Below are 13,848 nucleotides of genomic sequence, written 5' to 3' on the forward strand. Positions count from 1 at the left end.
CTTGAATGACAAACCATGGATACAACAAATGGCTCCATATCAAGATATAAGTCAATAAATTTTCTGTAGTTTTATCCTAAAAAATCGAATCGATCGTGTTTGGCGTCTGCATCGATCACAGTGGGCGGAGCTTATTTACGTTTGCGCTATAAATAGCAAAGCACATGGTCATGTGTACATGTGGCACATTTAATGCATTTGTGGTCAAAGTGTATTGTGTTGTATATTTTTACGGCAGAACAGCAGCAGAACATCAGTTTCAGTTAATGTAACAGTAACGATACTTAAATACGAAATTGACGACGCGATTCTTTCAGTTCAATCCAAAAATTACAGATATTTGTTTAGTTTTGGTCATTTGCATTCAACAGTTAGATTTGTGCCACACAATAATCTGTATATATTCATAAAACGTAAATTATTACAGAGATTTTTCAACTAGTTTTTAGGAAGGGGCCTAATTTGAAGCACCAGAAGTTGCGCCAATATTTCTCAGCTTGACTACAATAGATGAATATGTTATGTGTATCAACATAACAATGCACATAAGCAACTGGTAAATAAGTAACTGAATATACTTGATGTTTTGGCCTACAGAAGGCGTATCCGGATAATATTGTACTTACGATAAACGAAAACTCCAATACACATATTCCAAGACAACTTTAATTATGAATTTCCTTTCCTTTCACAGAATTTTCACACACAAAACTGAGTTTGATCATTAGATCCACACTTGTCCCATGTATTTTTTGTTCGGGGTATTTGGATACACTTCGCGCACAAGTTTTAAAATACAATCTGGGATCCCTTTCCCGTTTTGTCAACACCAAACCTTCATTTGCTGCAACGTATAATTCCGTTTCTTCAAGTCCAAGTATCTACGATCTCTCCAAACACTTCGTTTATTTAGCTCAGTCCAGAAACACTGTTCGAATCGACGAATTTCTGCAACATGGTGGCCGCACCATTCCCTAACTGCGATTGTCTGTGCCGTGTCACGCATGGTTGACAAAAGAAGTGTGAACATACATATTCGGCTTCATCTGGTTCCACAATGAAATCTCGCTGTGACACTGATTCACTACTCCCAAGAATCGGCACTGAATTTGTCAAAGTTTCTGTTGCACTTGCAAGGGCGGGAAGAGAGGCGCCATCTTGTCGATTCGAGTTGTGAATCGGAATGAAGTCAACTTGAATTGGAACTTTCTCCACGATAAAGTCACCAATGTCACAATCGAAATGACCAAAGGCTTTCTGATTATCTCGAACAACTCGTCATCAAATTAGGATTTACATGAAAATGTTTTGTTGCTCATATTGAAGACAAGCGAAATTGCAAAGTTCTTGTCAGTTGTAAGCAGCAACTCGATGCACTCATGGGGCGTGGTTGCTAGGAGATCGCGAGGTCAGAAAGGGGAAAACAAAACGTTTTATAAAGTAATAAAAGAAATCCGCAGTGCAATCCCAAAGTACCATGTACAGGATATTTTTGAATAATAATATTCACGAAAAAAAATATTTTCTAAAAGTGCAAATTAATTTATTAATTCATCCCAAGGTCGTAACCCTGATCACGTGGTGGGTATTTGGAAGGAATCTTGTGATGAAGCCGTGAATGAGGCCGTGTGTATAACATTGTTGAATTCAACTGACCAGGAAGGTTGTTGAGGCACATAATGACAGATGCTCATCATGGATGGAGAAAATAATGTATCTGAGAGAAACATTGTTGCTTTGAGCTTCGCGACAAAACATGTGTTCATGCCGAAGTAGTTTACAAGAGAGGATGATCTGTGCAGCCAGCGACCTGAATAAGCTTGATGAAAATAATGTTGAAATCCATTTTCTCGCACATGACAGAATTAATGTGAACAAATATTTATTTAAACATCGTTTCGAAGTCTGTAAGTCTCTCCGTATTTTAATATTCTTATTTCCATTGCGACGTGAAATAATATAATGTTTTCGTGTCTTAATGTTGCTGACACTGTGGAAAATTGCGCACCGATCTATTAAAAGAAATACTACTAGCTCAACTTTATAAAAGAACCAGATCAACTTTATCTTTGTTCCGTTGTTTATTAAAAATTCGCTTCTGAAGCAAAGCAAATCGATCTACATAATAAACAAATTCATAGCCTAGATTCTAGTACCAAGTGTTTAAACTTTTTTTTTAAATGTCATAAAATAACTTACACAATTATTGAAAGACATTTTTTGATAAGTAATATATATTTTATCTCGTCCAGCCGCTCTCTGGTTAGTTTAGGCTTGAGGGGAGAAACACATACAAAAAATATGGATGCCCTTATGCAAATGACACTTGGCATGCCAATCAAGAGGGATCTGGGTCACTGGGACCCGCCAAGTTTCACGGATCGAGTTACTTCGGCACGAACAGCTTCATCGGACAAGTGTGACTTTGCCAAAATACATTGCTACTGGGCAATGAAAAAATGTCACGGAAACGACAAAAAACTACTTTGATCATGTGAAAATATTTTTGACCATTACCAGGGTTTTTTACACGATCGTTGTCATCCAGATTCCTGATGAAGGCAAAACGAACACAACGAAGAAAAACACTGTTGAAATCACCGATTACCGTGTATATGTGAGAAATGCTATTTATAAACTGCAGATATACCGTACACCACAGGATAACGTTTGGTGCCGTGACACATATTATTTTTTATTTTTGTTCAATTACACTGTTCATATTCATCACGACAAACGTATTAATTCGTTGTTGTTGGGAGATCTAGAAAAGCTCAGAACAAGAACGTCTATAATTTCTGTGTTGGACTGCGTTGGATATATCGTGGACATTCCGCGGTATCATTTTATGAAGATGTGAAGACGACATGGCAGGTAGGTTTTGAAACCAAAGACCTACGCGTTTGTTGAAAAGTCTTGGAATCGTTTGATAGATATTTATTACCATTAAAACTTACGTCCTTGTTGTCAAACGGCCCACGTGGGTGGGTGTTTACATGACGTCACCCGTTTATGCAATAACCAATGAAATGTGTGTGTTATCATGACGTCATATTGACCTGTCAGATCACTCGTATAAGCTCCGCCCACTAGAGTGCGGTAGTTCCTACTGCAGATGGGGCTTTAAACACTTAACAACAACACACTCAGCGTCAAAATGGCAAATCTTCAGAGAGCTGAGTTTGTTACTATACAGAGAGGCGCTCAACAAGTGCTTCATGCTGGATACCGATACAGACTGAATGTCAAGCATCAACTTGCAGTTCACTGGAAGTGTGTCATTCCTGGCTGCAATGGAAGATGTAGCAATATTGGCAACCACATCGCATCCACTACTCTGCACACTCATCCTCCTGTTGAGAATGCAGAACACATCAGAATGATAGCCAGAATGAAGGAACTTGTCAAGACTGACATCACTCCTGTGCAGCAGATCTACAATGCTGAACTCGACCAAGCTGACGAAGACACAGCAGTCACCATGCCTTCCTTTGCCAGTGTACAAGCCGCCTTGTACAGACATAGAGCCAAGTCGGTTCCACCAGTACCTGAATCCAGAGCCAATGTCAGCCTGGAAGATCCATGGAGAAAGACAGAAGATGGCAGAGACTTCCTGTGCGTAGATGACAGTGTTAGATGACTGACTACTGATGTTTGCAACCACTGAGATGTTGGAAATACTGAGTGAAGCTGACATCATGTTTATGGATGGTACTTTCTTTCTTTGCCCTAGCTTGTGGTTGCAGGTGTACATTATTTATTGTCTGGTGGATGGCAAAATGTATCCTGTGGCATTTTCACTGCTCCCAAACAAGACCAAGCAGACTTATGTTAGATTATTTAGATTGTTGAAAGACATTGTTGGTGCAAGGACTGGTGTAGAACTCTCCCCAGATGTGATCCAGATAGACTTTGAATCGTCTGTCATCAGTGCTGTCAGTGAGATCCTCCCTGATCCTCAGTTTGGGGGTGTATTTTCCAATATGCCCAAGCTTTGTGGCGTCAAGTTGCTGACAGAGGTCTTTTGCGAGAGTACATGAACAATCCTGCAGTACAGAGCCACGTCCAACGAGCTGCAACTTTGCCACTACTGCCACTGGATCAAGTCCAAGATGCTTGGATTGAAGTTAATGGAGCAGAGTCCAGATGGTGAACAGATTTCCACCTTCAATGACTACGTAACAAGTGCCTGGGTAGAAGACACCGCCAGATTTCCCTATAATACCAGGAACCAGCACGAGAACTCTGACCTCGCTCCAACAACCACCTGGAGGGATTTCACAATGGACTAAAGAAGAGAATGCCCCAGTCACATCCCAATATCTACCAGTTCATAAAAAAATCAAGAAGATTGAGACAGCTGATAAACGTTCTAGATGGCAGACAGGTCTTGTTGGTGCTGTTATTACCTTGCACGTATTGACAGAGACAGAGATGCCCGACTTGAGAGACTGAAGCTACACCTCGCAACTGGCGAAAAACTGTGATGCAGTTTCTAGATGTAGTTGGACACTTGGTGAAATTACAGTAATTGTTATGTGACTGATGAATTACCGGTAGTGTATCACTTATGTGACTGATCATGATGATGATGATGATGATGATATTGATGTATGTTGAATATATGACCTTATTAATGTATAAATCATCAGTGCAAGAGTTTTTTTTCTTTAGTTGTTGAAATATATGAAGCATTCCTCATTAGTGGAAGAGTTCACTTTTCTAAAGGTATAACAGCATTTATGTGATGTGCAGTCAACCCTAAATTTGTTTTGATAAGGGCATATGCAAAAATGGGGTGTAGGCGATATGAGGTCAGGCCTTGTGAACTGTGGTCAACAGGTTTTTCGTCTACCAGTCAATGTGATGTAAAAAAATTCAAAATAAATGCAGATCATCACCAGCCTTGGATCTAACATGATCTGTGAAAAGTTTCTGAACATCTAGTCCGTATAGGTCCATATCATGTTCCATATGTCACAGTCTTCTGGGTGGAGGGAAAAGAAAAGTCCCTGTATACATGATTACCGTTGTCAGATGTATTTTATCCTGTCAGCCACACCACAAGACTTTATGTCACCTTATGTGGTTTATTTTGCGCATACATGTACTGCTGCAAACCTGTTTTTCCCTTGTATGCAATCACAGTATCACCCTTACATCAGTTGGTGTGTCACACATTTCTCGGTTGGTGTGTATAGGTGTGTATAAAAGTGCCCAAGGCCTCATGAAAGAAGAATTGCAAAATAAAAGTTGTATTTGCAATTAAAAATACCCTATTTGTCACTCCTTGAATACTCTCTTTGGTTAAGTGCTTGAAATATACAGTGTCATAAATCATTTTTTTTAAAATTTTCTTTGACAGACCAACATAAAAAAATCTGACAAATTAGATAGAATAATAACTTTAAAAGCCCTCATTTCTGAGGTGTCCATATTTTTCATATATTTTTTTCTACTTATAGGACAAAACATAAGCCGTCTATGTTTGGCTACGTAAGCAAATAACTCCTTTCAAAATTTGAAAAGGAATATATTCTACTGACTAGAATTATTTTTTTACACCGACATTTGACTAGGTCCAATTGAAATGTGATTTTTGTACCTTAAATTTCTTGTGAGTTTGTACCCAAACCGGTATGTGATTTTGTACCCTAAACATTAAACATTACTTGTAGTGAGTTAATTTATTATCACTTTCCTATCAAAACAATGTAATTAACTTAGGGTTGACCAATTTAACTGTCCTCTTCTTCAGTGACAAGATGTCACTTTCCTATCAAAACCAAACAATCAATTGTGGACTGACTTTATTCATGTACAGTTAGTCATGAATATTATGAACTTGATGAAATGTCTTATAACGTTCTGCTCATTGTCTGCAATAAACATGAAAAAATAAATATTATTATATAGAATTAGTTCCGTTTACTTGGGAACAAAATCATCAAGTATTTTGGGGACAATTTTGTTTTTTGTACAAAAACACATAGACCCTACTACATTCATCCGGTTGCCCTGCACCTAGTTTCATCTGTTCTGAAGACTGGGGAGGGGGTGAATGTTTTTGAAAACATCCTTAATATTCTAAATTGTCCTTCTTGCAATGACAGACCGAATCGTAGTTGGCCGCCATTACGCTAGATTTACGATTCAAGCGAGAAAAATACCTGTCGCGAAAACAGGTGACATCCGCGATTTTCGCGCCAAAAAGACTGGGAAATTCCATCGAATGACATGTGAAACATGTGTAGATCTCGTTTCCATATTTAGAACGAGATTACACACGAGAAAGGAAGTAGAAAGAGCAATTTTGTAAACACGGTCGCGCCGCCCGATTTATTGGGCAGCCGTGTGTGGGGCTTGGACAGGAGCCGCCCGATTTTTCGGGCAGCGGGTACTGAGACACGGTTTATGCTGCCCGATAAATCGGGCAGTCGGGGCGAAAGGGTTAATATCAGCCCTACCCTGACTATCCGTCAACGCGAGATCAACATTGATATTAGGATCGACAGATGGAATGAGATCGACCCTGTTCACACTCACTTTCTGAGTCACCGATAGAGACTCACACGGGCCAGCAATATCCAGACAAGTCACTTCCTTCTTTACATCCAGTGTCGAACCCTGTTATTAGTATGGCTCCTCCAATATCACATCCCCTATTGACATCACAGGAACAGAGTGATTTATCTGAACAAATCAGATCTCTTCTTCAATCCCTTCGACAGTCTTACAAGGCACTGAACAGTCGAGGACAGATACAGCACTCGCTACCACAACGTCACCAGGAATAGAGATAAGGGATAATACTTCTACTCCATCCGATGCTACTCCTGAAAGTCAGACTTCACCTCCGTCATCTATGGGCAGTTTCGCCTAATCCTCACCTGGATCGCAGACACCCTCCATCTACCTCGTAGTACTTCAAAGGGCAACATCAACTCAGGTTTCGCGATGACATCTAACCCTGCTTCTCCCATTACCTTACCACCACTGGCGATCATGTTGGACTTATATCAGGCATTCGGGGCCTTCCGCAGACAAAAGGACAAGTTTTAGATGCCGAGATTCAATATAGCTGATACAGGAACTCATGGGGTGACTAATCAACCCGCGACTCCAGAACTAGATGGAAACATCACACCTATTGCCCCAAAGCACACATCGGTTACATCTCTTTTAGATGATAAGGAGTTAGCTCATCTGGATTTTACTATTAGGTGGACCCTACCATTACTATCCATTATTCTATCAGGCATAGAAGCTATAGGCATGTCAGTTCATCACGCTAAGACTTTGGACGAAGTTTATATCAGAGGGACTGTCAACTTGATCCAGAGCAAGTTCCAGGATATGATGGAGCTAATTACTGATCAGATGGAAACATTTACTGCCATGAGACGTCGGGAACTACTTTACTACTGTCCATGGGAAGAACACCACAAAGTTACATTCCGTCAGATGCCTTGGTCATCTCCCAACTTTTTGACAACAGGATCCAGGGGGTTGCCCAGGAAGTTACTAAAGAAATGCATCTCCAGGTGTCAGTTGATCTCTTACGCCTACAGAGACTCTGGAGACTCGCCTGAGCACAGATTGCGTCATAATTCTGATAGCCCCAGGGTGTCCCAACAGAGTGTGGTTTCAAAGACTGATTTCACTTCTCATAGAAGAGCCTCTTAAACTGCCAGAACGTCACGATCTCCTCGGCCAACCCAAATCGGACATATTTTACGGCAACCTGACAAATCTCCATCTTCACGCCTGGAAACTATCGCGACAAAGATACAAGTTTCCAGGTTTTCAAAATCAGCGTCAGAAGCGGTTGCTAGCTCATGGAGACCAGCTTCCTCAGCTATCTATAATGTCAGATGGAGAAAGTTCTGCCAGTGGCTAATAGAAAGAGGTTTGCATAACAATTATAACAATACCTATAGTGGCTGATTTTCTTCTTCACCTGAGAAATGAGAAAGGGTTCAGACATGGTACAATTGAAGGTTATAGATCAGCATTAGCCTCAGTTCTACAACGTGATGGTTTATCCATAGGATCTCACACAGTATTAAATCGACTCATGAAATCGTTTTCACTGGAAGACATAAAAATCCCACGCATTTTCCCTAAATGGAATTTATCCATTGTTCTGTCTGCACTGATGGAAGCTCCATATGAATCAATCACAGAGGCTACACTTTTAACAGTTTCTAAAATGACTGCCTTCCTCTTAGCGTTAGCTACAGCTGCTACAGTGTCTGAGCTTCACGCAATTGATATCGCATCTATTACGCATTCACAAGACTGGAGCACAATATCTTTCAGATCACTACCAGAATTTTTATCGCCAAAATCCAGGCATCAGCGTTTGGGCCTCTAGGACATAGACAACACTCTATCCCATCCTTGAGTAAAACAGTGGATCATCCAGATAGACTATTATGCCCCATCAGAGCTCTGGGCTACTATATTTCAGCTACTCAGAACCACAGGAAGAAAAGAAAACGGCTCTTTATCTCTTGCAAGCCTTCGTCAGAAAAGGACATTACTAAGGCAACTGGCCGGATGGCTTAAGAACACTATATCTGATAGTTATCGTCAAGCCCAGCTTTCTACACCAAAATGGGGAAGTTGCAAGGCTCATGAAATCCGTACACTGGCGACAAGTCTGGCCTCATGGAATTCAGTTTCCATCGAACAAGTGGTATCAGGCTGTCAATGGAGATCCCACATAACGTTTACTCATTTACTCATTTACTAATTTCTACCTACGAGACGTACAACACGAACTAGAGGGACTATACTCCCTGGGGCCCTTGATGGCGGCCCAGGCTATAGTCACTCAGTAGCCTATCCACCCCCTGTTCTGTTGTAGTAAGGGGTGGTGGGTGGGGGTGGGGTTGGTACCGGTGGGAGTGTGAAGATCCCCAAAAGTACCTCAAATTAAGGTAAGTTAGCCTTTACAATATGTCAACTAGGTTGGACAGATCATTGGCTAACATCTGGGATAATAGATCATAAGATGATAGGGTTATTACACTGTTAGTTGCTCGGCGTAACATGTATAACTACCGGAGGTGTCGTTGTGGAAGACTTCAGAACCGGAATTACATAAAGGGTATGTTTTATCACCAATATATGTGAAGTCATAATGACTCAAATGATGTCACAGGAGATTGAACCAAAAGTGTCGTCATAGATGTTCTCAGAACCGGAAGTGACGTCAGAAAGGTCATCAAAACCGGAGAGAAACATAAAAAATGTGGTCATATTTCACCAAAACAGGTAACAATTATGAGATCATAAAACGGGAAGGACGCCACAAGTGCCAAGTCTTCTGCAGGTTTGCCAAGGGTGAAATCAGGAAGTCTGGCATTGGTTCATACCCCGTTGCGCCTATGTTTTCCCTTACTTCAATGCTGCCAATTATCCAGTAGTACTAGATGACAGATCCCACCTGTCGCTCTGGTAAATACTGGCTATGATGTAAAAGAGGTAGGATATTCATAGGAATTATCAAACAATAGTTATCATTGTGTATAATTCTAAGAATACTACCTCTAAACATCAGGAAATAGTCCCTCCCACCTCCCAAATATATCTTACATCTAGTCGATGAAGGTTATTGGAAAGAAGTGATGTTTTCCCACCTTGCGCATGCGCAGATCGATGCAGTTTGACAAGGGATAGGGTTTACCTCAAAACTGGGGGATAATTGGCAGTGAAGAGGACGTCTATCAAAAAATCTAAAGATTTTATAGTGTGATTATTGCCAAAATGGGAATTTGTGTCTACGATGTAATAGAGGTAGTATTCTTAGAATTATACACAATGATAACTATTGTTTGATATATGTTTATCATGTCAATAATAAATGGTACTTCTTAGGGGTGAAATGATACAGCAAGGTCACGATATGATACATGTCGTGATACGCATATTCACGTCAAATCGAGTGGAAACTTCTGGAATTAAATACTTCAGTGCAGGTTGATGAATCTTCATGCATCATTGTACTACAAGTTCTTCCTCACTGTAAAAAAAACAAACAAAATATTCAAATAAGATTAGCTTTACTCTTGTTTGTCAGTGAAAGTTACGAAGTCAGTGAAAACAGAATATGTGAGTGACTAATATCAGTAATCTGTCTGGACTCAGAGAACCACAACTATTCAACAACCATCGACTTGAACTTATAATTTTTTCAGTTCATTTCAAACTCTTGAATCAACAAACAGCATAACTACAACTTTCAACATAAACAAACTTCACTAATTTGAATGACGGGTTGAAAATGTCCTTAACATGTTGCAAGCTAAATCATAGCTTCATGGTTTTATTTCAGAAAAATATGCATGTCAACATAGTCTGACTTGAAGCTGTCACTTTGTCCCCTGCTGTGGAGAAAACCCATTCAGGGGCACAGATGTTACAGGGATACACAAATACAACTTTGCCATGGTAGACAGCAGTGAAAATCTAGATTCATTCCTGCACTGCTCTGACACATAACAGTTAACTTGTTCTTCAACCCTTGTGAAAAGCGACTTTTCAGATTTCAAAACTGAGGTTGTGAACACATCATGAAACAAATCTTCATGGCTGTGCTGGTTGTTGAAGTAGAAGCAGTGGGCTCTGGTTCTGTTGATGTTCCTCCTTTGGTGGCAAATCTGTCACATCATCTGCAGGCAGATCACTGACATCAGGTAGCAGAGGTAGGATGAGCTCCTGCTCACCGTCACCCTCATCACAGACAGGCTCAAATTTTACTGCAGGCTGAAAGGTAAATCAAGAAATGGAGAGACTATAGATCATGAAATGATTCAAATGATGCAATAAAATACAATAAAGAATATTATCAAATGCAAATTCATCATGTTCATTGGTCAGTTGTGACAATTGGCAGCAGCATTTTGATTCATGTTTTATGCTTCCTTGTTCCCTCCCCTGCATCACTAGATTCACCGCTATCCAACCATGCTGCTAGATGATGTTGCATAACGTGCAACTTCATGTTCGTAGCATTGCTGTTATGTCGCAAGATTGTGGGGCAAAACATGCAAGCAGTGTGCTTATAGTCTACTTTTCTCTATTTATTAATATAATAGACATGAAGTGAAGAAGAATTTCAACACTTCACTTCTGAATTTCGCTGAAGAACATTCAATTTCACTGGCGGGATATTGTTTAACATCAGTCGCCATGCTGACAGACTTAACGGAAGTACATACAATGTTTTTGGCAACAAGCACGTTTATGACTGGCTGAGAGTTACTTTGTGATGAATCAGCATGCTTGTTACAGTTTCAAAATGAAAAGCTAGCTGTATTTTGGTAGTGTCTGACTTTGTGTATTTAACTCAACACTAATTACAATTTTCATTATATTTAACTGACAAAAACACTGGGAAGTCATTAAACACGTTGAGTGAGTAATTTACTTTAGCAGTGTATCGCCTTCTCTCAATACAGACAAAAGCGTAATGTGTGTATCTTATTTAGACATTTGGCAATATGCACCGCTATATTGTTTCACCCCTAGTATTTCATATCTGAGGTTATTTTATACAGACAATAGTCGTTACATCAAATTTAAAAGAAGCACATACTAATTAACAACATATGGATAATCTGTTGACATATAAACCCCCCCAGCTATGTCTTTTGTCCCTGTGAATGAATACATTTAACCATTTATAGGTCCAATTCATTGTCATCCACTTTTGTTAAGAAATGTGACTTTGACATGATAACGCAAGAAGTGTTTACTAAAGTCAGATAAATATTAGTACATATTATCTTTATGACAGCAAATTAAGGTACGTGTAAAGGTTTTTAGTTGCCTTCAGTGGATTTGTCTTTATTAAGACATGTTGGTATGGCATGTTTGTAAGAACATGCAACTGTGTTTCCAACTAGAAATAATCAAACCTGTGATTGGCTAAAAGGTGCATAAGGTTTATTAATCTTGAAGTGCATATAACATTCTTATTTAGATACTAGCTTTTGAGTTGGAAGACATGTAATTTTCTGTTATAAGTCCAGAAATACTATATATAATTCTTCAATTATGTAAAAGACATATGTTTTCCCCAAACCAGAAGTGAAGTCATTAAATCAGAAGTGCCTTTATCTTTCTTTGGATGGTATCTTGAGGCTTTAGACTTTCATTTTTATGGTTGTTTTGCATTGGATTTGTGTTTTCCCCAACCTGAAGTGATGTTTTTGAAACTGGAAATGCATATAACTGTCTTACTAATTTTGCCAGAAGTGATATCATTTTAATGAAAGTGCTTTTAACTTTCTTATTTAGGATGCCTGAGGCATGTAGAACTTTCTGGTTTATAATCATATTGCAGTGAATTTGGCATGTGTTTTTGAAATCTGAATTAAACTGAAAGTGATATCATTTAAGCAAAGATTTGTTGCAATGTGTGTGAAGTGATAAGCATATCAATTCTGTGTTTTCAGACAAACTTGTCAAGTGCTGCAGATACTCTTGACAGTATTGCAAATGGCTCTTTCCATGACACCAATAATGCAAAGGTAAGACCATCTTTACATGTACGGCTGTTTTTTGTTTGAGGATCTACTCTTAGCTCCCAAATTGGTCTTAGCTGCCCATGATTGTCTTGGGGGGACGTTAATGGAATTATGTGATCAAGGCCTAGGCTTGCTGACTTGAGATTGTATCCCAATTGCATAGATCAGTGCTCATGATGTCATTCAATGGATTGTCTGGTCCAGACTCAATTATTTACAGTGCAGTAAGCAACAAACAAATAAACCAACAAATAGAAATCTCTGCATGGATTTGGTTCAGATTTGGTTCCAATGTGTTTAAGGTTTGTTTGCAGACCCCAGATGATTTGTGGTGACTTCTGAATATATTTTTAAGGGCATTGGAAATGTTTGAATCAGTTGCTGTTTGTTAAAGCTCTCAATGCTTATGTTGAACTCATTCGACACTAGCTGTGCATCTGATGTTGAATCCATTCGACAGGTGAATAGCATAAGGACACCCCCAAACAAAACTCGAAATATCTATCTCAAAAAGTAATTTAAAAAGTTACAGCCAAACAATGCTCTGTGACATCATCGAGTGAGCATAAGCTACTCCGAGGGATCTATCATCTCTACATGCAATGTCATTAATATGCTGAGTGATGTTGAGAGTTTTTAATATTTGTTTATTAAATATAGCCTGCGGCAGCGCATTTTTTATTTCTTTTTTTCGTAATTCAAGTGGCTAAACTGATGATAAATGGGAACTTATATGCATATATTATTTTTTCGATTCATTAATTTTCATTAGTATGCACAGGAATGCAGTTTATTAGGTAATCAGAGCTCCAGATAAGCTGTGTATCTGCGTGAAATACGCATCAGAAATGCAGAAATGCGCAGTAAAATATAATCCAAGCATATCAAATACGCAACGAACATTACAGATACGCTACAAAAATAAAACTTGTGCGTATCATCAAAATATTGTGAAGTAACCTCTGTATTCGATTAGCAAATCAGCAACTTATTTAGAAATTATAAACGGGCATTCTGTCAACCTTGCCAAACTCCACGATGACAGTTACATCATGATCATTTGCCATCACACTTTCTTGTGGAAGTATCGTGGTATTTTTTAGTCCTATAAAGCTCTCGAACCCACACGACACCAGTTTGGAGGGACTAGATGAATAGTGTTTTTAAATATTTAACTTTACCCACATCTGTAAAAACTAGTTGGTAACAGAAATTTGAATACGCAGATAGAATTACTGATACCCAATGATTTTAAAATGCATTGGTAAAATACCCACATCTGTAAAAACTAGTTGGTAACAGAAATTTG

General features: G+C 39.1%; 1 protein-coding gene across 4 annotated transcripts in view; it reads left to right on the forward strand.

The window, feature by feature from the left end:
* Positions 1 to 13,848, forward strand: part of LOC139452190 (prominin-1-like) — a 508,194-nt gene that overhangs the window by 285,898 nt on the left and 208,448 nt on the right. For all 4 annotated transcript variants that reach the window (XR_011652352.1, XM_071233561.1, XM_071233559.1 and 1 more), the window contains one exon: positions 12,468 to 12,542. Coding sequence is in view for 3 of the 4 variants with exons in the window: in XM_071233561.1 (XP_071089662.1) it covers positions 12,468 to 12,542 (75 nt within the window). In the remaining variant the exon portion in view is untranslated. The remainder of the gene's footprint in view (positions 1 to 12,467; positions 12,543 to 13,848) is intronic.

This window comes from Haliotis cracherodii, unplaced genomic scaffold (genome assembly GCF_022045235.1).
Source record: "Haliotis cracherodii isolate W230 unplaced genomic scaffold, xgHalCrac1.p SCAF_9, whole genome shotgun sequence".
NCBI lineage: Eukaryota > Metazoa > Mollusca > Gastropoda > Lepetellida > Haliotidae > Haliotis > Haliotis cracherodii.